This window comes from Labrus bergylta, chromosome 5 (assembly GCF_963930695.1).
Source record: "Labrus bergylta chromosome 5, fLabBer1.1, whole genome shotgun sequence".
NCBI classification, from domain to species: domain Eukaryota; kingdom Metazoa; phylum Chordata; class Actinopteri; order Labriformes; family Labridae; genus Labrus; species Labrus bergylta.
The window spans coordinates 24,459,748-24,486,423 of record NC_089199.1 but is presented as its reverse complement, the minus strand read 5'-3'; the positions used below and the strand labels follow the sequence as shown (position 1 = coordinate 24,486,423).

The following is a 26,676-nucleotide window of genomic DNA, read 5'->3' as shown; positions in this document are numbered from 1 at the left end:
AGCGACGCCATGAATGGTATTCTATTTAAAGGATGTGTGCGAACGTAAATCTGATTTCACTTTCTGTAGGAACTATTCATCTGGATGCACCGTTAACATTAACAAGCCCGTCTCCTTCACGTCTCTCAAATCATCCCTCACTTTAATTCCTCCAGCACCGCCGCCCTCCTTTTCTCCTCTTTTGTCTTTCTTTTCCATCCCTCTCTCTCTCTCTCTCGCTCTCTCTCTCTCTCTCTCTGCTCATTTAGGTAGTTTCTTTCTCTCTCTCTCGCTGTCTGAAATCATCAAAGCAAAGCAAAGCACAAACACAGCAAACACATGCATATCTAACATGCTTGCACACACTCATCCACTAATGCGTTGAGGGCGCCCACACACACACACACACACACACACACACAGACTAATCTGTCTGGTTGAAGGGGGGGGAGGCTGAGACGCTAATAACCCTACTTATTACTCTCTCTCTCTTTCCTCATGGTCTAGTTCATCATGAAGGTCCCTCGCCCAGCACTGCCCTGACCTAGATTCATCCCAAACAGCTCAACATCACATCCTTTAAATCAGCAGAGGGTCTGAGTCACAGTGTGAAGTCTCGTCTAGCCACAAAACCACCAAACAGTCGAGGCCACCAACGCACGCAAACGGGCAAACTGCGCTTCATGCTTTTTGAAGGAATATGGGAAATGGCCGAGGACACATCGGGCCTGTGGCTGCAGGAGCTACGACCGACCATCCGGTTGAGAGAAGACTGACAGACAAATAAGATTATCTCTTTGGGTCCAGCTGTCCGTGTTGTTGGCCTCGACTGTTTGATGACCGATGTCAAGAGCCCACTGAAAAGAAGCCGATGCTGTTTCCAGTGTAAACTCCTGCAGTTCATTCGAGTGTCCGCTAGAGGCTGGCTGCAGACCCCAGGAAGTCACATACACACCCATTCTAAAAAGTTTGTTTTTACAGCAGAAATTAACATGTTTACAGCCTGGTTCAAAAAACCAAATAGGTCTGATTAGCTCATGTCTCTATCGACACACACTGTACGGGGGGTGAATGTTTTGATGACTCATCAGTTTTGATTTGATGAAGGATAAGAGTTATCAATATTGGAGACGCGTTTAAAAAATGGAGAGAGGTTAGAATGCAGAAAGGTTTACAGACCGATGCAAAGCTGGGTCTAAACACTGAAGCTTCAGTGTCCACCACATGGCAACCTGCGTCAGTCTACCTGGGGTGCTTATGACATCATGGCGAATGAATAAATCCACTAAATTAAGAGGATTTTTACTTCCTGAACCATCCCTTAGTTTTATTATTTAACTCATGAGGAAGACACCATTTACTTTTGATTTCACACAGGGATCGAACCCTCTGACCAAGCTACACACACACACACACACACACACACACACACACACACACACACACACACACACACACACACACACACACACACACACAGATAGTTACTACTGGAACCATTATGCAAACATGGTTGAACTTGTGTAAATATGCTTGTTTGTGCAAAACTAACATTTCTGTGCATCTCCGCTTCCGTCTCAGGAGGTTTATTTTGCATGATGCATGCGTGCAGCTACATTTCTGTCCACCCCCGTGTCTGTGAGTTATTGAGTGTGATGTGTGAGCGTGCATATTTGTGTCCACAAGTGGGTCGGTCTAAAGCGTGTGTGTGTGTGTGTAGTGTGTGTGTGTGTGTGTGTGTGTGCGTGCGCGTGTGTGTGTGTGTACCACATTAGCCAGTGTGTATTTGGGCATCCCTGTGCGATCTATCCTTGAGGCTCGGAAAGGAAGAAAAGACGGAGAGAGAGGAAAAGAGAGCAAGGTGGAAGAAGGCAAAATAAGCGGTCAGGATAATGACTCATGTCAGCTTTCTCCTGCAGACACACACACACACACACACACACACACACACACACACACACACACATTTAATGTTGCACACGGTCAGAGTGTTTCTCGTCTCTGTCTCTCTGCTCCCTTTTTTCGTCCTCCTCTCTCTCTGGCTCATTCTGTGGTTTTCAAGTGCAAATGAATCCACACTCCGAGGATTATGGGTAAGTACTTTGAAGTGGCAAATGATGGCCTCCTGTGGCTCAGAGCAGAACACACACATGCACTCTGACACACGCAACGCGGGTGCCCACATTCAGGAATGTGAGTTTGCACACACGTGCATTTTTGCACAGAGCAGTCCTCTCATAAACACACACACACACGCACACGCACACACACACACACACACACACACACACACACACACACACACACACACACACACACACACACAGTAAGCAGCTGGTAAAGAGAAGATTTGCACACGTCAGTTCGTCTAGACAAAAGCAAACCATGCAAACACACACACATCAGCTATCTGATGCCCTCACAGCAAACATGAACTCAAGTTTAAAACGTCAAAATGAAGATTAGTTTTATCATATTTAAATAACTATCTGTATGTAATCCTTATTATTAATCTACAGGTGAAGTTCTATTGTGATAATGGAAACAAAACTGAAGAAAACCTGAGCAGATACGACCTTGTGTATGTTGTATGCAGATGACACACAACAAAAAAACTCAAACTTCGAAGTAGAAAGTGATGATTAGCAGTGATGATTATAGAGTCTGTTGGGGCCTTAGGCAAAAATCAATTGGTGGGCGCTCCAACCAGCTTCAGTGTTTAGCCAGCTCTGCATTGGTCTGTAAACCTTTCTGCGTTCTAACCTCTCTCCATTTTTCAAAAGCATCTCCAATATTGATCCTAGTTTGAGCACGTTTCTGCTCGTGGAGCTTATTAGAAACATGCAGAGGCTTTTTAGGTCGGGTACTATCACTTCTATCTGAACCGGTTCTCTTGCCTGCTTCCATTGCTGCAACACCTGTTGGTTTGACCTGATAACTGCTCTCATATCTGGCAAACCGAGGGGCGTCCAAAACGGCCGTGTGGGGGTGACTTAAAGCCGCCTACCTTCTCTGGTCCAAACAAATTCAGAGCATTTAGGACCAGAATCTAAAGTTAGAAGGAGGACATACTGGCTGCTGCATTGTTCTCAGAGAAGCCAGCACTTCAACATAGCATGTTTCCTTAATGTCTGATCATGTAGTAAGGTCACTTTATCATTTCAGTCACTACACATCTCACTGATTGGACCTTTAAAGATAGTAACTCTGATTGTCATTGTGTCTCTCATGTTGCAAACCCTCTCTGTCTCTTCCCAACACTTCTTACTTTTCACTCCCTCTAATTCCCTAATTCCTCTCCCTCGTTCTGAGTCTATATCTCCCCCTGCTGTGCATCTCTATTCCATCACTCTAATAGCTCTCTGCACTGCAGGACACAAATGAGGACAGATGGAGACTGACGGCAACAAAACTGTAGGAAAAGGATGACACGAGTAAAACAGAGGACAGGAAGAAAGAGAGAAAGTGAGAGGGGGAAGGATTATATGAAAGAGCTGCATGAAGCTGGACAGACGGAGAAAGAGAGAGAGGAACATTACTTACAGGAGAGGAAGGTGATGATTGGAGGAAATGAGACAGCGGGAGACACAGCAGACACAAGAGTCTTTTGTATTTTATTTTAGGCATTTATAAAGCACATTTCTGCAACAAGACAAGTTAGAGTGCTTCACACATGCACCAGAACATCACAGCAAAGGGCAGAAAAACACATCAAAAGAGGACATTTAAAAATCCAATCCAGAATCAGAAGGTCACTGATGTGTTTCCGCCATGAACCATTCAGTGCTTTATAAACCAGCAGCAGTATTTTAAAAGGAACCCTACTGGGAAGACTTCTATGACTAATGAGATCAAGGTTGGTATCAACCGTAGAATTGGGATATATAAATCACTCAGGATGTCTCAGTTTGTGTTGAATTAGAAAAAAGTAATTTCACTAATTGGTCGCCATTGTTGTTCACGTCACAAAGCAGCGGGCTAGGTCCCATTCATTTTAACCTATCCATCCCATTGTCTTCCACTAATCCGGGGCCGGGTCATTGTGTCAGCAGGCTAAACAAGTCGCCTCAGAGTTCCCTCTCCACAGCTATTTTTCCCAGCTCCTCCTGGGGGATCCCGAGGTGTTCCCAGGGCCAGAAGGGATATATAATCCCTCCAGCGAGCTCTGGTTCTCCTCCCATTTGAAGACATTCCAAAAGGCATCCCGATCAGACGCCCCAACTGCCTCAGCTGGCACCTTTAGATGTGAAGGGGTTGCAGCTCTCCTCCAAGCTCCCTCCAGAGGAAACTCATTTTGGCCGCTTTCACTGCTCAAACCTCATGACCATAGGTGAGGGTTGGAACGTAGATCGACTGGGAAAACCAGAGCTTTTGCCTTTTGGCGCCCTCTTCACCATGACAGATCAACACAGTACCAATCCACCTGAAAATCTCCCGATCCATTTTACCCTCACTCAAGAACTGGGTGAACAAGACCCAGAGATACTTGGACTCCTTCGATTCAGGCAGAGACTCACTCCTCAGCCGGAGGGATCCATCCATAAAAAAATGATTTTAACGTACATGCGATTAAACATATCATCTGTTCAGCCTTTCCAATTTTAACCCAGGAGCAAAGTTAGCGAGGAGGAGAAAATGGAAAACTATACTCAAAATAAGCATTGCAGTTAAGATGATCCGAGACATGACAAAGCGAGAGCAGGGCAAAATCTCTGGTGTGCAGCGACTGCTTCACTATGCCAACCAGCGTTTGTTGTACAGAACTCCACTTTTTGTCAGCTGTTATCTATTATTTCAGATCATAGTATCTACCTCTGTTGTATGAAAGAGCGAGGAATGGCATGCAGGAAAGAAAGCCACAGGTCGTACTTGAACCCTGGCCACGCGCTCGGAGGCCTTAAAGGCAGGGTTGGTAATTTTCTCCAGATTCACTTTTTAAGATTTTGGTTGAAATTGTCTTCAGGTCCTGACAGAAATTAATAACTCAAGTTCTCTGAAAAAGGAACAAAGAAAATCCGTCATCTGTAGCAGTTGTAAGCCTGTAAAAACTTCAACCAATGTCTGCCACGAGGTACCAATCTGATGAACCAATCAGGCGCCTCCCTGTCTCCCTGCTCGCTCTCTACCTCTTAACGTGCTCTAGCTCACACTCAAAGCGCGTCACCGATGTTGGAGTTTATACTGTGAGTTTACTTACCGTTGAATGAGACATGAGACCACGTAGTTTCTACACAATGCAAGAGATGAGCTGACGTCCACTTCTGGAGAGACGGCGCTCCTGCATGTAAGTGAAGGGGCGTGGCTTTAGAGGGAACACAGAGGGGAGGGGGTGCAGACGGAACACTGAGGGAATGCTACTTTCAAAATCATGCTAGTTTTAGAAAACTACCAACCCTGCCTTTAAATAGTTTTAATTTTATTTGAGTGTAATCAGAAGTACCAAAAAGCAGAAGTCAGCCAACGCGAGGGATTAAATATCTATCTGATACATTCCTATATATAAAATAAATGACTGTGGGAATAAAAAAGAGAGACGGTTAGAAGGTGAGAGAGGAGAACAATGCAAAGAATGAAATGTGCCCTCAGACTAAATCAATCTGCAAGAGGGATAATACAACACATGACATGGAGGAATAAAAAGAGACAGATGAAGTGAGAGAGAGAAAGAAGAGAGTGAGGAGAGGAGTGGAGCGTGGATCAGCTGGTTTGTGCCGTCGCTGCCTGGCTGGATGTCGGCGAGTTTGAGATGCAAATGAAGCCCAAAAACTGTGTTCTGCTCTTCTTCTGTGGATTCACAGCGTTCTGCAGCGCCAGCTTCCCGGCCTGTCAGTCGACATCATCGTTCACTCTCATATCTCCTCTCTCTCTCTCTCTCGTTCCTCTTGATGGATTCAGGTTGCTGAATTTAAATTACACACAGAGCAATTTCTTTTTCTTCAGTGCTTCTTGTTAAGGTGTATATTCTCTACACGGGGAGATTTAATGAATCACAGACAGAAAGAAAATTAAAGCAGCAATTTTCTCACTGAAGCTGATCGACAGCTTCACAGTGTTTAGTGACACTCAACAAACAAGCAGACCTGAGAGCAGCCGACTAGTGTTGTTTATCTGACAATGATCGTTATTAAAGATAAATAATAACAACTGATAACTTTGGCTAAAACATGCTGGTGTTTCCCACACATAGACCATACCCCGACCAGGCCGCTCAGGTATATTTCATCTCCATGTGAGAGAGAGCAAGAGAGAGATAGAGAGATGTCCGCATCACAGGAGAACTACAAGATCACAGGAGAACTACAAGATCACAGGAGAACTACAAGATCACAGGAGAACTACAAGATCATAGGAGAAGTACAAGATCACAGGGGAACTACAAGATCACAAGAGAACTATAAGATCACAGGAGAACTACAAGATCACAGGAGAACTACAAGATCACAGGAGAAGTACAAGATCACAGAAGAACTACAAGATCACAGAAGAACTACAAGATCACAAGAGAACTACAAGATCACAAGAGAACTACAAGATCACAGGAGAACTACAAGATCACGAGAGAACTACAAGATAACAGGAGAACTACAAAATCACAGGAGAACTACAAGATCGCTGGAGAACTACAAGATCACAAGAGAACTACAAGATCACAAGAGAACTACAAGATCACAGGAGGACTACAAGATCACAAGATCTACAAGATCACGAGAGAACTACAAGATCACAGGAGATCTACAAGATCACAGGAGAACTACAAGATCACAAGAGATCTGAAAGATCACAGGAGAACTACAAGATCACAGGAGAACTACAAGATCACAGGAGAACTACAAGATCACAAGAGATCTAAAAAATCACAGGAGAACTACAAGATCACGATCACAGGAGAACTACAAGATCACGATCACAGGAGAACTACAAGATCACAGGAGAACTACAAGATCACAGGAGAACTACAAGATCACGATCACAGGAGAACTACAAGATCACAGGAGAACTACAAGATCAGAGGAGAGCTACAAGATCACGATCACAGGAGAACTACAAGACGAAGTGTGAATAAAAGCGTCTGCTCAATGAATTGTAGAAAAATACTGAAAAAGACTAAAATCATTATTTGTGCTTCTGGATATATCAACCAGAAAGATCTTCTCCGTATACGTTAACATCTATCGTCTCGTTTAAAGGAGACAACAGACTTTTTGCGTTCATTTCTCGCCTTAATTTTTCTCATGAAATATTTCCCCCCTCTCCTCTTTCCCCCCACTGCTCAGCTGTAACCCGGTCTTGACACAATGAGGCCAGCGTTCCAAAAAGTGTGAAACCCTCCGTCTCTCTTTCTTATCGTCCCGCTCTCTCTTTTTTGCTCTTCTTTTTTTGGGGGGCTTTTATTTGTCAGGTTTATATTTTATTTCTCTCCCTGTGGACTCATTGTTGTCACTGACAGCCAACTAAGGGAGCTGAGAAAGGCCAAACAACAGTGTTTTTGAAAAGGTTCCCAAAAGGGCTTCTTCAAAGTGTCAGCTCGGCCTTTGTCTGCCTCATAGCGCCGAACAACACAGGCACTTTGTATCTGCCTTCGACTCTTTACCCAAACATGCAGCGCTGCCCGTCATCACTTCCTCCGTTTTCCTCTCTCTCTCTTTTTCATTAAAGTCATATTTTGAGTTGTTTTTCTGCTTGCTCTTCTTATTCTGAAAGCTTTTTTTCTTCTACCTCTCTGTCATATATTCCAGCTCTGACTCTCTCACGCTGCGGTCCATCAGTGGACTACGCTATGCCGCCGTTCAATGTCACTCTCATCAATGCTCCTGATACCACAGTGAGCACCTCAGTCCGTCTCCGGCGCCATTACGCTCTGGAATGACTAGAACCATCCGGACAGGAAGTTGCATTACGTCATAACAGTCACCGAATGAAAAACAAAAGAGACAAAGCAACATGTTGTTTGCACATTTTTTTCTCTGTATTCCCGCCTGATCTTGAAGTTCTGCCCATGTTCCAGAGGCAGGGCTTCGCCCGTCCGATGGTGCAAAACCGTGGCGCTGACGGACTGCGATCCCCCTAAGTATTTGGAAATAGAGAGTCACACCTCTCTACCTTGGTGAATTTATTCTAGTTAATTCTTTCTCTCTATCTTACTCCTTCATCCTCATGTTGGCCCCGCCTTTTTTTCTTCCATGTCCTCTGAGTTCAAGGGCGGATTCTTCACTTCACTATTAGGCGGGGAGGCAACAAACGGGAAATTTTCTCAAGAGCGATTCCTGAGGTGGAACGCCAAAGCTGTCATTAAAAGTACTGCTTAGTCAGAAAGGGGCAACAAGATGCATATTGTATTTTATTTAGAAATTGACCGGATGCTCTGTGCATTTCTTTTTCCGACTTTATGTCTCGATCGTCCTATTCAGTTCAGCTTGAGGCGGGCTTGCAGCGAGCTCGTTGACAATAGACGCTGGCACGCTCAGGAGACGGGCCGCAGCGCGTTTTGTAGAAACAGGAGCATTGACTAGAGTGACAGCAAACGGCGCCGTATTGTGCGACACTTGGACTATGTGGAAATCGGCAGGAAGTTAACCTAGCAAAGAGGTGGAGCTGAGGCGGGTCTTCAGGCTCCTGGCGAACAGCGACAACATGCAATATGGTTTCCCACTCTCTTAACTTTACACCAGTGTTTCTCTCTTTCTTCAGACTCCTCTCTCCATGAGTGCTCTGGATTTAAACTCTCACTCTTTGGCTCAACCTCTCAGTACATCCAGCCGGGCGCCATTTAGCACACACACACCCCGGCAACGAAAACAGACAGCGCTGCGTTCACACATAAAATAAATAAATGTTGCTTCTGTTGTTTGTTCCCAGAGTGTGACCTGCAGCCAGTAGCTCATCAGCTCTGCCAAAGAGTTAAAAAAAAGAAAAAAGTCCTGCTGCCGCTTGTTCCTGACAGATGGCTTAAATTTTGATGTTGGCACGCCTCGATAGCCCGCAGTCATCTCCCTCAATCAAAAGTCATATATCAATATGATGACGATGGCACAGAGGTGAGATTTGAGCCAAAATTAAAAATCATCAGTGAGCTGTTGGATTGGATGATAAGCTTGATAGCTACGACCAAATGTGTGATTGTTCACACAGAGAGTCTGGTGACGCCTGGCCGTTAATGGGACGTTTTATTTCACAGTGTTCGTCATTGATGAAGGACAGAACAGAGCTAACTGAACTGTTGGATGTGCACTGTGCAGGAATAAAAGTTTGTTTATTGTCAATAATGTGATAGAAATGGTTTATGAACAAATATGCAATCAAAGGCTTTAGTGATTAGTTGATTCAATGGTCATCTTAAAGGTCATCATATTATTCTAAATCCACTTCCTCGTGTTTCTCTAACTCTAATATGTGTCCCTAGCCCGTCTACAAACCCCCCAATGATGAGAAAAGTCCATCCTCTCCGTCCTTTGCCTGCTCCACATTTCAGAAAATGTGTGCTCAAACAGGCCGTTTGGAGATTCTCCCTTCATGACATCACAAAGGGCAGTAGCCCCTCCCCCAGGTGGGTGACACTCCCACAGCTAGGTGTTTGTTCTGCCCTCTGAGAAAGCCCGAGTACACCCAAGCCCTTCCAGAGAGGGGGCGTGGTCAGACACAGCTCATTTACATATTTACAGGTACAGACACAGAAACAGCCTGTTCTGAGCAGGGCTGAAATAGAGGGGTTTATAGGCATGATCAAATACAGGATCAAGAGTGGATTTAGAACAAGGAACTTTACACATGTTTTGAGGAGCTCTGAGACTTATTTAAACTGGTTGAAGAGGAGGAGAATATGTGACCTTTAAATATCAGGGCAGGTGTCAGACGAGATGATTGAAATTACAAAAAGGAACTGTATCACACCGTGTCATAAAAATCACATGAACATTGGATATCTCATTGCATTGTGAATGCTCGCTGTCCACACTGCATCTTTTAAATATTTCCTTCTTTGGTCTGGGAATCTCAGTTTCCCCTTGCTAACAGTAGAACATGTGGTGCTTTTATTTTGAAGGTGGACAAACTGAAGTGTGGTGTATTGAATCAAATCACAACACTCAGAAGCTTGTCAATAAACGGATCGCAGGGAGCCAGACCAAGTTTTTCTCCGGGATTGAGACAAGTCACAGCTCAACATTTCAATCATGGATGCGGATTTTGTTTGTGCACTGTTAGCTCCACTTTGGAAATCAAGCTAACGAGCTCTGTTAAGTGAAGAAAGCGAGTTTCAGGGCCTTCTAGAGCCCCCTCCTTCCTCGCGCTACATCCCTCGCAGGAAGTTAGGACACTCCAAAAAGAATCGATAGAATCAAGCTGATTTTGCCGCTAACACTCTCCCAGTAGCATGCGGTTAGGACTGACTGTTAGCATCATAAATCTATACATCTAGCCATCCTTAGACAAATCTAGCAATCGTTAGTAAACCGTGAGAGGTTGTGCTAATTGGTAACCTGTCTGACTCTGGAGTGAAGCCCTGCTGAAGACGACGTTAACTTTCAGGTAGTTTATAGAAATCTTTAAAAGTAAGCAGAAGTGCAGCCTCTCGCAGGCTTGCATGGCTCCGTTTGTGCCGGTTCTCTTATATTTTATTCAGTCACAAATCAATAACACAAGCTGCTGCTTCTCCTCCTCCTCGTATTTGTCAGTTTTTGTCTCAGAGCCTGAAGCTCCGCGGGGATCAGAGCGAGAATGAATCTGAGCGGAGTGTGCTCAAATCTTTGTTTCTGATCAATAATCTATTTTGTTTTAAAAAAAAAAAAAAAAAAAGTAAAAAGAGGAATTCATGGAAATTTGTGTCGGATAAGTTCAGTTCCTCGCTGAATGTCTTCTAGGCTGGTTTCACATTAAGGAGGAAGTGGAAGTGGACCGCTATATGACGTTATTCTAAAGGTCTCCAGTCGCGTCCAAAACCGTCATATCCATCCAGCACGGACCCGTTTTATCCTCTGAGCTGCACGGTAGATGAGGACGCAGGAAGAGGGTCGTCTTTGCAAACCAACTGTGTGTATACTGCCCCCTGCTGTATCGGAGTGTGAACAGACACAAGTGTACTCGGGGCACGCTATGATGTTACTAAAGTGAACGCAGACCAGCGGGGGAGGGGGTAGGGGCGAGCGATCATTCTCGGGCACGCTACCAAACAATCGAGTCTAATGTGAAAACCCCTTTAAACTTACACTTCTCTAAAAAAGAGAATCCGTCAAACATCTGTTGACTTTTCTTGCAGATATATTCGACGTAAACAAACACATTTCTTTAAACTTCTTCCTGTTTTGCTCGACGTCTGCCCGTCCTCTCCTTTCATCCTCTCCTCCTTTTTTTTCTGTCCCTCACATTTCTTCTTCTCTCACTCAAACTTGTTGGAACACTTGTTGCGCTGCCAACACTCTCTGCATTGTCCTCGTCCATCAGCTCCTTCGCCCCTTCCTCACTTTTCTTTTTTAACCTTCACATTTGTCTTCCCCCCCGGATCCATTGACCTCACTCTCTCTCTCTGTTGTGCTCTTTGTGAAGGACATTTAACACTGTTTGAGTTAAGTTTTGTTTTTACACTGCCCCCTGCTGGTTGTTTAAGTGAACTGAGTAGTATGAGCATGTGAGGTGTTAATTACCACCAGACCAGTTTCTTCACCTCCTGCAAAATTATCTTCCACATTGTTACCTTGGACACTAGTTGTCCGTAAGCATTTATTATTTTGTGTTCTTTGGTGTACAGAGGCAGAATGTAAGTTTTTAAGTTGTTTCTTTTGACAATTGGATTTTAATAAATTGATCATTAGCAGAGCAGTAAGCTAGCAGCATGACTAAGCATGTTAGGTTAGCTAATTGTTTCTTGTGCCCTATTTTCTGTTTGTTAGTCTCTAATGTACTTTGCAATTTGTGCTTTACTACAGTTTTACAAGAAAGAAAGAAAGTAAATAAGAACGGAAATACTGTGATTTCTTCAATAAATAACGAGAAAAGTTACGCCTTGTAATTTTTTGGAGGACTTACACTTGTTAGCTAACTGTCTAGCTCTGAAGATAAGCAACTCATTGCAAGGACAGTATACTCTCTCTCTTCACCTTCCACCGTCCAACTCACCAAGGGGAACATGGCCGCAGTGTTTGGACGCTCACACACCTTTACATTGATCATTAACCTCCACTTGTAGCGACTCAGCTTCTCCTTAAACACATTTAAGCCTGAATGAAAGATAACCCTGTCTTCATTCTTTAAGAGGAAGAAGAAGAAGAAGAAGCACTGGGACACCTGAGCCTCACATCCTGTTTTCTGTGCGCGACTAATGACCTGTTTTGACGCCTAGTTTGGAGTCCTTGTTGTTCCCGCCGTCTTTTTCCGGATGTTTCTTTTCTGTGTTCTTTTTTGTCATTTTTCACCCCATTGTTTCCTGTCTCTTTCCGTTTCCCCCCCTCGGTCCCTGTTGACTCTTTCCATTTCTGTTCGTGTCTCTCTTTCTGTTCTGCGTCTGTCTCATCTTTCCCTCTTTCACGTTCTCTCTCTCTCCATCTTTCACCACGTTATGCTTCCATTTCTGCCTCAGTCTCTCACTCCCACACACCCTCCCCTCCCCACTCTCTCTATCTCTCTCTCTCTCTCTCTCTCTCTGTCGGCTGGAGGTATAAATAGGACTCCTAATAAAGTGCTAATTAATCTCTGGTGACAAAATCAAAGAAAGCACATCTGCATTGCTAAGAGGAGCAACAGAGGGAGATAGAGGGAGGAGAGGGAGAGGGGTTAGCGAGGAGGAGAGGGGGAAACGGAGAGAGAGAGAGAGGTAGAAGAAGAAATAATGAGAAAAAAAGAGAGCAACAGATTTGGGGAAAAATGCTTCCACAAGGTTGTGAATTTTATGATTTAAGCATTAGAATAGCATCATCAGTTCTCCTTCCCATGCAAGGCCATTACTGCAGATAATGTGTGAAAGCATTCATCAGAGTCTGCAGCAGGAAAAGGAGAGTGATGGACAGAAACAGGGTTACATGATGGAGGGGAACAGAACCGTCTGAGGGGAAGAAGCCATTACATTAAAACAAGGAGACAAAAAGGAACAAAATGAGAAGAGGCAGTAATCGTTATTACCGTCATTGAGAGAGAACAAGAAGCTTCAAACTTGTCCTGATGACGTGCAAAAAAAAAAAAGAAAGATGTTGGAGCATAATTGAGAGGCGCATTAGACATCTCAGCTCAGCTCAGCTTCCACTTGGACTCAGACGCTTGGACACTCGGCTCAGGCGTCAATCAGACCATTCCTGCCGCTGAATTATTTAAACCGCTCCGCTTCAGATCTACAGCTCAACCATCAGTGACACCGCTGTCATTCTGCTGTCAGTGTCTGTACTTAGCTGTAAGCCACACATCCCTCTGGTAGACACACTTAATGTTCAACTGAAGAACAGAGTGAGAGCAAAGCAAGAAGTTTCATATATTTCGGCGATGAACGCTGGCTCCTTTTACATTTTTTGCTTCAGGCCCCAAGAGACTTTAGAATCGTCACTGAAGAAGTTTTGCAAAGTTTAACGGTCTAATCAGTAAGATGTGTAGTGAGTGAGATGATAAAGTGACCTTACTATATGATCAGACATTAAGCAAACATGCTATGTTGAAGTGCTGGCTTCTCTGACAACAATGCAGCAGCCAGTATGTCCTCCTTCTAACTTTAGATTCTGGTCCTGAATGCTCTGGATTTGTTTGGACCAGAGAAGGTAGGCAGTTGTAAGGCGACCCCACAATGCAGTTTTGGACATCCCTCGGTTTGCCAGATATGAGAGCAGTTATCAGGTCAAACCAACAGGTGTTGCAGCAATGGAAGCGGACAAGAGAACTGGTTCAGATAGAAGTGATTGTACCCGACCTACCTTAGCTTATTTTGAAATCCTTATGTCATAATTAATACAATTTAGGTCCTTGCTGAGTTTGGCCGAAGAAGTTCATATATGGAAGTATTTATGTTTAATACCCACTGAATTAAGAAATAGCTTCAGAAATGTTGTAATCTCTGTTTTTTAGGGTTTTCATTAGATGTCATTAAGTAAGTGTTGTCCAGGTTTTATTAAGTCTGAGAGTTACGTCCCTCCGGTACCTGCTGTCAAACTGAACAGTGAGCAGGCAGTGCTGTGGCGAGCTGAGGCTCCCGCTGGACGGGCAGCTAATCTGCAGAACAACCAATCGGCTGCCTGGAGAGAAGAGACGGCGCTTTCAAAGCCACCGCCGGTCGGTCCTCCCTTGAGGTTTGGTGTGTAATAGGTTTGATGTCACTTCACAGGCAAACCTGCCGACTCGGGGTTTATTAGGCTCCAGAGAGACTTTGGGAAAAATCAGAGAGAGTCTGTAGCCCTGCAGCAGGACAAAGCAGAGCTGCGGCGTGGACTCAGAGCGGCTTTACATGATGACTATAGAGGGATTCAGCCTTTTAGAGACTGAACAAAGGATCATCTCTGACTCAGGAGCAGCACGGTGACATCAGGTGATTTCTGCTTACTCAAGGGACGAGGGTTAGCACCATACAAGAACTTTGATATGATACTAGTTCAAATTAAACCACAACAACAACTAAGCCCTGGACAACCAACATTGCCAGCAATGTCTGATGGATTCATTCCTCTCTTTAAAGGCCACATATCCTCCTCCTCTTCAACCAGTTTAAATAAGTCTCAGAGCTCCTCAAAACATGTGTGTGAAGTTTCTTGTTCTAAATCCACTCTGATCCTGTATTTGATCATGTCTATAAACCCCTCTATTTCAGCCCTGCTCAGAACAGTCTGTTTCTGTGTCTGTACCTTTAAATATGTAAATGAGCTGTGTCTGACCACGCCCCCTCTCTGGAAAGGCTTGGGTGTACTCGGGCTTTCTCAGAGGGCAGAACAAACACCTAGCTGTGGGAGTGTCACCCACCTGGGGGAGGGGTTACTGCCCTTTGTGATGTCATGAAGGGAGAATCTCCAAACGGCCTGTTTGAGCACACATTTTCTGAAAAGTGGAGCAGGCTAAAGACGGGGGGTTTGTAGACGGACTAGAGACACATGTTAGAGTTAGAGGAACATGGGGAAGTCGTTGTTGTGAACGAGGGTCCCCCCTCAATAAGGAAACAGTAAGGTTGATTTCTGAGCTGATAGATTTCTGTGGCTGCTGCTGAAAGCTGCACGTCTGTGTGAGCAGAGGAGATTTGAACAGTCGTGGCTGTGTCGCTAACCTTTTCACTTTAATGTCACTGAACTCCACTGAAGCGTATCTGTCAGTGTGCAGAGTGCAGCTCATCTTAAATGTCACTAAAGTGAGTCCTCGTTGTCACAGATTTTAATGTACGAGTGTTTCCAAGTCACGACTTCTGAAGCTGCTTTGTTAAACTTATCCAACAAAAATCTACACGGTTGTGTTTTTGACTAACATGACTTTCAAACTGAACATTTTTTTTTGCACATGGAGTCTCGGATTGTTTGTTTTCCTTTAAACCCTCCCATGTCCCTGTTAATACTTGAAGAAGAGGTCGGTGTCGACCTGCTGAACTAAAATTGTGCTTCCTTAATCCTAACCCACCACAGGAGGTCTGACCCCAGAGATGAGGAGACGAGGAGCTTCTGATGGCCCTCTGGAAGGTTCTCAAAATGATCCAAACTTCAATATTTTACCACAAGTCTTAAAAAGATGCACTCTCTGTCATTTAATGAACATTAGTATCCAAACTTCATCTTTTTCATAAGACGGGTGTGAAGTAGTCGTCCATCAAAAATCACAGGATCTCCTGCACACAGTCTGACTCTGAAGTTCCATGCCGTAGTGCGCGCTCAAACTCAAAGCGCTCAGAACGGCCGCACAAAAACTGGCACAGATGCTGGCACTCAGAAAAAAAAGAATGCAGGTGGACACGGGGCCTAAGGCGGTTTTCCTTTTTCCTGGCAGCGGGCGTTTTAAATACGAAACTAATTCAGTTTTTTTGACGCTGCGCTCTCATCACTCCAAGTTGAAAACAGTTCAACTTTAACAACAGGGCAAGGCTCGCCAATGTCACTTCTCCCTCACTGACCAACAGCAATCAAGAAGGGGCGGGACTAACAGCTTTGTCAACAACAATGGCGGAGGAGACGCTAGTCTGCCTCGTCTTTTTGAAGGAACAGTTTCCAGGTGACAGGGGACATGAATCCTTCAAATGGTCTTCATGTTTTCTTGGTGATATTTGAATTAAACACACGCGGCTAAAACACACCTGACGGAACTTTGGTAACCTAGCAACAATGCTGCTGAGAAGCCAATGAAACTAAAGCAGCCAGCACACAAAGAAGGCGTTAGTAGACACATGGACTTACTCTGCAGAAACAAGAGTTCAAATAAAGTCCAAGGTTTTTTTTTTTTGACCCCCCCCCCCCCCAAATGTTTCTGCTACAGGGGTACTACTTTCTGGAAGTGCCAGGGCTTTGGGGATTGGACTCTCATAGCTGAACGTGTCCGATTGATTAAGTACATGCAGCAGAAAGCAGTTTCACCATCTGCATGTCCATACACCGTTAACATATTTGTAAAGCTCTGAGGAAGAGGTGCCTGTCAATTTAAACATTTTAAAATAGAGAGGGGAGTTATAACTGCATTTGAGGGATCAACACAATAAATGTGTATCTATATCTCTACAGATCGAACATAGCTCTAAGAAAGATATCAGCTGATATATTTTGATGACTCATCATGTTTTGATTTGATGAAGGATAAGAGTTATTCACAATAAGGCGTGTAGCTGACCTGATTGACAGGTGGGCGCGGTGTAACGGTTTGTCAGGAGGCTTAAAACCCGCCTCAGCTCCAGCTCTCAGCCTGTCGTTAGGTTGACTGAAAGTTAGGCTGAGACAGCATTTCCAGCTCGGAGACCGCCATCAATGGGACTCCAGCGCCCCCTGCAGGAGCAGACGGGTGACGTCCATTCATATTTTCAGTCTGTGGTTAAAGTCGCTCTTTTTCTGTTTTTACTGCAGAGTGAGCGAGCGGCTGCAGGAAAATGTCACGTCTGTTCTCCTGAGCTGTCAGAAGTCACTCGGATGCTCGGCGTTCTGAGAGCTTTTTTGAAATGCACGGATCTGTTAGAAGTGAGACACTTTCATCTCTTAACGCCACGTGGACGCAGTGATTCATCTCTTTCGCTGTGTGCTAATATAAGGACCTTTAAGTGGCCCTTCCTCTGGGTATTCACATTGTTGTTGTTGTGATAGGGAGTCTCAGGGCGGCTGCAGTGCGGATCCTGACAGGCCGATAGGCGGCGTTTTGTCCCCGTTTGCCTCCCTTTCCACTGCGTCTCCAGGCTGCACTTCAAAGCGATAGATCCCCCAACTTCATAAATAAATCAGCAGGAGGAGGAAAAGGGAAAACTGCACATTTCTCTCCTACAAACACAGGCGGCGGCGACTGGAGGAGCGCCACGTTCAGACTGCAAACATCAGCATGTAGAAATTCAGAAGCTCATAAACACAAAGTGAGGAAGGAGAGACGCTGCAAATTAGAAATGACAGTCATAAGCGAAACACAATCAAAACCATGAAGGACCCTCTGAATGAGGAGTTTACGTCTCACTGTGACATCACAGCGTCTGCAGAAGAAACGACAGCATGACACGATCAAAGAGATGTAAAGGAAGACCTTCGATGGGCCAGATTGAAACCTGTGATTCGGCTTTTTTTAGGCCAATATTAGGACACAATCTTACGCTTAATCATTTAAATGGATCCTGTCGCGTCAGCACAACACTGAACACGTAGCATAAATGACACAGGGATCATGCAAAGGAGCAAACTGCATATTTCTCTGCTATAGACAGAGAGAGAAGACTGGAGGAGCTCCACATACAAACTGCAAGATCAGCTGCAGAATTCAGAAGATCATAAACTCACACACACGCAGGATAGATGCGAAGTATGCACAAAGATTTAAAATAAAGACACTTCTTATGAGGCCAAATTTAGCTACATTTTTTTTAGCTCCAACGCAAGATCGCAACGTCTGCAGAAGAAACTCTGACAAGATAAAAGAGATCTTTTGGTCGGATTTTAAAGCCCCCTCTAGTCTCCAGAGATTTTAAACAGACTAAATTCTCATTGAAACATCTTCATGCCAAATAAGACACTTGAAAAGTTTTGTTTTTAGGTCATGGTTTTTGCATCCAACATTTGACAACTTAAAAGATTCATCAGCTGAGAATTCTTTCAAAAACAAGTGCAGAGGAGCGTGGTGAAGCTGCACATTTCTCTGCTACAGTACAGACACAGACAGAGGACTGGAGGAGCTCCACAAACAGACTGCAAGATCAGCTGCAGAAATCACAAGATTATAAACTCACACACACCAGGGATAGATGCTGTGAAGTGTGCACAAAGGTTACTCACACCTCCTTTAAAAGCCACTCTCAATTCATCATCTCAAACTCACAGCTACAATATCTCCAGGTTCTGCAGGAGGAACTATCACATCATCATCATCATCATCATCAAATTATTAAAAGAAGAACTTTGAAACGTAACATCTCTGTCAAACGTCTCAGACCATCATCATCCTTCTACTTGTAAAACACTTGATCAGTGTTAACGACAAACATCTGAACCATTTGAAATCTCAGCGCATCCCTTAAACAGACAAAACACCTTCGCTAAAATTGTGCAAAAGATCCCGATAAAGAAGTAAATGCATGCATGTGTTGGCGAACAGCACGCACACACTTCATGGCTAAATAGAAATCTGACACTGCTAATGTTGATTCTCCTGCAGAATTAAAGGAATTTCCGGAAGACATCAGGTCAGAGACTTTGTGAAAATGTTCGAACGAATCAGACAAACAACCGTGAAAACATCTACAGTGCATTCACAGCGAACTACTCAATATCAAACAACAACACGGGTCTTCAGATAAGTCATATGGAGCTGACGAAGTGTGACGAACAGGTGGAGAAATACCTGTGCGCGTGGAGTTTGAGTGTAAAACGAGAAGGACAGGAGTGAGTGCACCTGTGAGGGAAATATCGCGCTTTATTCCGCAATGCCTCCTGTCTGAGATGACTGACAGAACATGCAGCTCTGTCCGACACACACACACACACACACACACACACACACACACACACACACACATCTGATCGGGGAATATGGATCAAGCTTCAGACCGATAGGAAACAAACAAAACACTCATCAATCAGGCGGTGATCGATGTCGGCAGAGCGCGAAAAGTAGCCTGGAGCGGTTTGTTTTCAAAGCTTCAAGTTGCGGTAATTTGAGCAAAAAATTCACGCGGTGAGGAATGAATGCATCCTCTCCCTTTTTTTTTTTTTTTTTTTTTTTACCTTTCAGCAGCAGCCTTCTCTTCAATATAGTCTGAAGAAAAAGCATTTTCCCCCAAAGCGGCTCCAGACTGGACGGATAAGTGTCTCCTCATGAAGAGCGGAGGAAGAAGAGGAAGAACTTCTGTCTGCCTGCACCCCTCTCTCTCTCTCTCTCTCTCTCTCTCTCCTCCTCCTCTAACTCTCTCAGAGGAACTCCCTCCCTGTTGACACCAGCTGAACTGTAGGCTGCCTGTGTGTTTGTGTTGCAGAGTGTGTGTGTGTGTGTGTGAAAGAAGAAAACAGGAATAAGAACTCGTCTCTATAATCGACTTTAATCAGGTCTCTTCTCAGTCTTGAGCTCGCAGTCTGGTTCTGCTCATATCCTGCATGTTCGTTCCTCGTTTTCTTGATGCACTAATTTAATTACAGCATCCTCCCCCCCCCCCTTCCCCCCCACAGCTCCTTGCTCCTGATTATGCAAAAAAAAAAAAAAAAAAAACTGTAGCTCAAAGCCTTCGGGACTTTTGATGCCCTAGTTCTTTTTCTCTTCAGAGTCTGTATCTTGTGGGCTTGTATATGTGTGAAACCTGTGTGTGTGCATGTGTGTGCATGTTTGTGCGTGTCTTTGTGTGTGTGTGAAGGCCAAGTGTAGCCACAAGATGAAAGCTTGCAGCTCTGAAACCCACCACATCGTGACTTATTCCTCGGCTCCCCTGTCGGTTTGTGATCATAAGGTGACCGATGTCGCTTGAAGTGACATGAAACACTCTTTCCTCTCTCTCTCTCTCTCTCCAGTGCACACATTCATCCCATCCTTCATCCTTCCATCCCACAAACCGGAGTCTTCCTCTTCAGACTCGCTCAGAATTGGGATGGGAGTGGGAGTGGAGCATGTCCCGGCCGGCATACATTGAGGGAAAAGAAGCAGTGAAACATCCTGCATGGATTCATACATTTGAAGCATATCTTACAACTTCTCATAAATTCTGCATGCTCTTGCATTCAGAAGTTTGGGACTGGGCAAGTTTGTAGCTACTGTACAAGAATAATTTGCCAATCGTGCATTCGACAACCAAACTGTGCCGAGGATGTGAAGCTGAATGTGACACATTTACACTCAACATTCAAATATCGTCTGCAGGGTAAAAAACGTCCATAAGTCAATTTTTCAGCTGTGAAGTATGCACCTCAAGGTCAGAGATTTCTGTCTGCCCCCGCCCCCTCCTCTCTAGAGTTGATGCTCACGCAGGTTGCCATGTGGTGAACACTGAAGCTTCAGTGTTTATCCAGCTCTGCATCGGTCTGTAAACCTTTCTGCGTTCTAACCTCTCTCCATTTTTCAAAAGCATCTCCAATATTGATCCTAGTTTGAGCACGTTTCTGCTCGTGGAGCTTATTAGAAACATGCAGAGGCTTTTTAGGTCGGGTACAATCACTTCTATCTGAACCAGTTCTCTTGCCCGCTTCCATCACTGCAACACCTGTTGGTTTGACCTGATAACTGCTCTCATATCTGGAAAACTGAAGGGCCTTCAAAAACGGCCGATGTTCAGGGGTGCCTTAAAACCGCCTACCTTCTCTGGTCCAAACAAATCCAGAGCATTCAGGAGCAGAATCTAAAGTTAGAAGGGGGACATACTGGCTGCTGCATTGTTGTCAGAGAAGCCAGCACTTCAACATAGCATGTTTCCTTAATGTCTGATCATAGAGTAAGATCACTTTATCATCTCACTCACTACACATCTTACTGATTGGACCTTTAAACACGTTTTACATCATGGAAGAGAAGATTGGGAGAATCCTTTTTTAAGTCGAGTTCTTCTAACATATTTACAGTTGTGGTGAGTAAACGGGTATAGTTCAGGTCAGCATGCAGATCAGAAAGATATAGTGGTGCCGTACCATTAATGCTTTGTAGCAGGTAAAGGTGAGTTGGATATTGGCGACTTTAGCATAAAAAACAAGTATTGAAACGGTGATGTAGAAAGAAGGAAAACCAGAAAACACCAACAAGGCCAAACTTCAGCACCATGGACAGCGACAGTGCTGATTGTCCACTCGAAGGCGGGCATTTTTCCACATATGCTTTTTTCAGGAAAACATCTTATTCCACATGAAAAAGCAAAACAGCTCTGTTTCTACTGTCATTAGCCAATTCAACAACAAAAACTTTTCTGACCACACCTCCAGGCGATCTCGTTACAGAGTACAGCTCACTCAGAGACAACCACGATGTCCTTTACACTCGAACATTTTCTCCCCATTTCTCTGCAACGACCATTTCATTTACAAAGTTTTGTCATCAACCCGATGTCCATCCGGGTCTCGTTGTGGGCGGGGTTTGTGTGGTGGGAGTGTTGTATGAAGCAGCTGTGACCTCAGTCGTCCAATCAGGCATCTCTGCTTGTCAACAGCGGGAGAGTAACTGTGTGTGTATGTGTGAGCGTGTAAAAAGTCCAGTTAGCATCGTTAGCACCAGCGCTAGTTTGGTTGCGTCTGCTATCACACTAATCTCATGTAAACTTAAAGTGACAGCGTCACACAATGACGTCACACGGAGGAGAAACCGGCGCACAGTTTTTCCCCGTCTACACAGAAACAACTTCAACAGAGTTATTGAACATCTTCATCCTGGAAGGAGTTTTACTAAAGGAGAGTTTTAGAAGGGTTGTGTTCAAAAATACCCGCCTACATGTGGACGAGGCCTTAGAGTCCCTCATGGATTTTCTCTTTTGGGTCAAAGGGAGCTAAAACCTGGTACACTCCAGTCCATCACATGGTTAACCAGACGGGCTAAAACCCTGAATCACAGATTCTGTTGAATCCACAGGAGCTTAGAAAGTGTGTCACTGCACAATCAGCAAACGCTTAGAGGCTGCGCTGTGAACTCTGGCAGACTTCAATGTCATTTTTTTTTTTTTTTTTTTTTAACAGAGTCTGCAACCCTTTCACACTTTTAAGGATACTTACATGACACGTTGGAGGGCTTGTAATGAGATCTGAAGCCTGGAAATTGTCAATTTGGGTGGAAGATATTAATCATGGTTGATGTGTTTTTGTAGCTTTGTGTGAATTATTCAAACAAATTAGCTTGAAAAAAGCAAAAAAACCCGTCTTTTATCAAGTTCAATCATGTGTTAGATGAATGTGTAGGACTGTGACATGAGGTAGCATCGCTTAATTTTTCTCCCTGCAAAGCACTTCACCCCCTTATTTTTGGGCCTTTTATTGGATCAGACAGCTCGAGAGAGAGACAGGAAATGTTGGGAGGATTCAAACCCAAAGCAGCTGCAACGACGACTTCAGCCTATGTACACGGGCTGGGAAATGTATCTGCTAGGCTCTCTAGTCACTCTAGACCACTTTTACTGAGGGGGCCAAACTGGGGCCAGTTGTTTTGTCAGAGGGGAACATTAAACCCAGGTGAAAAAGATGATCACTTTAAAACAAATATATTATGCCAAATAATAGCGCACATCATTAAATACCACAACATAAAATACCATGATTTATATTTGTTTCAGTAACAGTATTTAATTCTAGATTGTGAGTGCGGTTGTTGAGTCAAATACTGTGTTTGTGTCATTAGGGTGGGCTCTTCCTTTTGGAGGGGTGGCCACAGGGGGGACCAAGCTCAGTGTTACAGGGGCACTGGCCCCTGTTGGCCCCTGCCTAGAACCGCCCATGCTCGTCTGTGATCCTGGAGGTCGAGATCCACCTGAAGGCAAGCTCTCAAAGTCTTTGCCAGGCACTGCACACTCTGCAGTAGAAGGAACAAAACATACCCGCTCTCGGTCGTGGCAGCAGCAGCAGCAGATTGGAATGAGCAGCCTTTTTCATCCCCCGAGCTGTCACACAGTGGAAGGCTGCAGAGAACCTGAAGTTATGAGGTGGGGGGGGGCGTCGTTGTTGTAAACAAGCGCGTGTTATCCATCAACATCGCCCAGGTAACATAAAGGTTATAAAAGAGAATCTATAGTCACCAGGCGTCTGTCTTTCACACGCTGAGGCACTGCCGCGCTCGCTTACAGAAACTGTCAGGGAGAGAAGTTTCACAAGTTGGCGTCTGGGGAGAGAAACCGTATCAAGCCTTCATGTGTCTGCGCCAAGATATCTGAGGGGAGGAGAACACAGACGCAAAAAAAAAACACCATACATCATTCTGATTAGATACTCAGCGTGGCACGCCGTTGACAGCCAATCACAATGATGGGTTATGCAATCCATAACAAAGTGAGACGTGGTTAAAGGTGTGTGCAGCTTTTGCCTGGTAACAGTGAGGAGATGCTGAACAACGTGTGAAGTTAAAGACATGTTTTCTAACTTCATGTGCAGCGATCACCGGGTCGAGGTGAGTGTTGAAGTCAAGACCGCACAGACAGAGACCAGGACCGAGACGTTTAGGGATCCAGACCAAGTCAAGGCCAAGACCAAGACCAAGACCAAGACCAAGACCAAGACCAAGACCAAGACATTTAGGGAATGAGACCGAGACAAGACCAAGACCAAGACCAAGACCAAGACCAAGACCAAGACCAAGACTGGACGAGACAGAGAACAAAGACCAAGACATTTAGGGATCAAAGCCGAGTCAAGACCTGGACCAAGGCAGGGCGAGACCGAGATCAAGACCTAGACCAAGGCAGGGCGAGATTGAAACAAGACCAAGACCTTTACGGATCCAGACCAAGTCAAGGCCAAGTCCAAGGCCGGGCGAGTCAAGACCAAGATAAAGACATTAAGGGACCGACACCGAGTCAAGACCGAGACATTTAGGGAATGAGACTGTGACCGAGACCGAGACCGAGACCGAGAGAGAGACAGAGACCAAGACATTTAGGGATCAAGACAGAGTCAAGACCAAGACCAAGGCAGGGCGAGACTGAGACAAGACCAAGACATTTAGGGACTGAGGCCAAGTCAAAACCATAAATATCTCTGAATAATCATCATCGTGTGTAGACAAATGTGTTTTTCTGACATATCCGCCGCCAGCACCGAGGGGCCACGCGGCCTCGGGTGCGGGGATCTCAAAACCGGTAATGATCCTTCATGGTCCCTCACTTAGACCGTAACACCGGGAAGGTTGAGTCCATAACCGGAGGATAAAAAAATAAACTATGACTGAATTAAATCATCAGGATTGAATCCAGCGTTTCCAGCAGTTTAATCGCTGCAGACTTCCTGCAGAGGTGAATCAAAGTCTCTGCGTCTGCGTTTAAAGCAAACATGAGGCTGCACTGAGTGACCGACGGTTGCAGGGATGTTGCATGGTCTTACATTAGACTGCACATGTTTCCATGTTGTTGTGTTTCCGACTGATAGACAAAATGTTAAAATAGAGACCATCATCTCTTATTTATCCTCTGTGATGCAATCTGTGCAAGTAAGTCGACGATTAGCCCAGAGCTAATGTGTGTTTACATTTCCACTTCTCAACGCCGGGCGACTCCAAGAGGACATGTTCACTTGTAACTGGTCGCCCGAGACGCCGTCACCGAGAGAAAAGTTTTCACCACCTGAGGGGAAACGGTCCTTTCATCTCGCCGTGTGTCAACAGAAACCTCGTGAAGAGAACACTCCTCCGAGAGAAGAGAAGTGGAAGTCTGCCGGCTCCGACTGCAGCCGAGCTTTTTCATCTCTGAGCAGCTGGAAGATAGCGTGACCTCAAACTGTGCGCTCATCTCTATTTCTTCATCTCACTCTCACTCTGAAATTGAGACTGCGACATTGTGTTGGACCTAACTTAACAATGCTTCTGTGAATGTTTTAAGATCTGCTTCTCACACGGCAATGCTGCAAACTGCTCACAGAACATGAAAGTGAATGAGAGAGGAGGCGATGAGCCGCGCTCTAATTCAATCCAACAGTCTGCAGTCACATTCAGCGAGCCGGACGCTGACTCAAAAACAGTTTGCTTCAGATAAAAAATTCATTCTCAAGATGTCCCAGAAGATATTCTGATAGTTTTACAAAGAAAAGAAAAGAAGAAGGGTCGCACTGTTTATCCTAAAGCTTCAAGTACGGCCTTGAGTTCTGGCCATCGCCATCTTGTTTTGTTTAAACTGATATTTGGACATCAGGTTGGAGAGAAGTCAGAGGTTTGAATAGAGGCGGTGCTTGACAGGCAATGGCTTTGGGTCCCAGACCAGTAGGTGGCCCAGTAGGAGGCCCCTGAGGGCTGACAAACTTTAAACCACAGCAGCGGCTCAAAATTTTCAGATTTAGCAATGACAGGAGGAAACCTCCCTAAGGGGGTCCCATGTGACAGCACTCACTTTCGTCGCTCAGTCACATTCAGCTCTGCTCCGTTCTAAATACTCTCAGAGTCTACTTTCAACAAAGCTCGCTGCAAGCGCCCGTCCATCTGAACAGAGCAGGTTGACTCGGACAGGAAGTGAGACGAGGGCACGCATAAAGCATCCGGTCGATTTCAAAATAAAACACAATATACGGACTCAAGATCGTTTATCCAATCACTTTAACTCGCCACTGACTGCACAGCATGTCTGAATGATCTGGTTGATTTTTGTTCAGCAGTTGGGTGTATAGTTCACTTTAAACCTACTTGTTGGAAATACATTTTATCTCTACTCTTCTTCTGGTCTTTTTTTCGACTGCAACACTTGAATCCCGCCTCTGGAGATCAATAAAGGATTATCTTATCAACATTGCGTCGGTGTAGCGTTGGTCAAATTTGAAGATCTTTAACTGGATTTGGATCTTTGGGATCGTTGCAGATGCAGCAGGAACATTGTTATTGGAATATTATGACGGGGAGAAGTCAGTAAATCTTCTAATGGTAAATCCAAAGACAATAACAATCGTTGTTTGGCGTCGGTCTGTGAAGATGTGTAGCTTGTGGCTGCTGTGGTGGTCGGATCTTGAAATGTTTTACATGGTCCGAATCACATGAATCTTAGCTTTCTCATGTTCTGTGGCATGAGTGTAAATAATCATGAAGACACTGAAGGGAATGATGTAAACGAGGGAGTGTCACAGCGCCTTGTGTGGTTCCTTTGGCTCCTTCCTGCCTTCAGAAAAGAACAGTAACCATATGCTACATAACACCGTGTTTCAGTTAAGTACACTTAAGCTGCAGTCAGCATCTGGTGAAGAGGCTTAAACAGGTTCAGGAGACTCTTGGTCCCATCTTTAATATTCATGCAGCTCTCTCCTCCTCGGACACACGTCTCCTGTTCCGCCTCGTTTACCGTCAGCCTTCATCAGCGGCATGCACACTGACAGCAGACTTTAGCATACATTACAGGAAAGATAAACTGTTGGGCAGCCAGAACATCCACGTCAGAATCACAAGCGCTCCATCAAATCCCGTCGTCTGAGTTCTCTTTGTCCAAGTCCTGATGCTCAACAAACATGGTGG

General features: G+C 44.7%; 1 protein-coding gene across 7 annotated transcripts in view; it reads right to left on the bottom strand.

Moving 5' to 3' along the window:
• Positions 1-26,676, bottom strand: part of grip2b (glutamate receptor interacting protein 2b) — a 158,341-nt gene that overhangs the window by 68,146 nt on the left and 63,519 nt on the right. For 2 of the 7 annotated variants that reach the window (XM_020653145.3, XM_065955254.1), the window contains exon 1: positions 19,314-19,683. The exons of the other annotated variants lie outside the window; for them this stretch is intronic. In XM_020653145.3, the coding sequence (XP_020508801.1) occupies positions 19,314-19,359 (46 nt within the window). In that variant the 5' untranslated portion in view covers positions 19,360-19,683. Of the gene's footprint in view, positions 1-19,313; positions 19,684-26,676 lie in introns of those variants that run through there. 7 annotated transcript variants of the gene reach the window in all.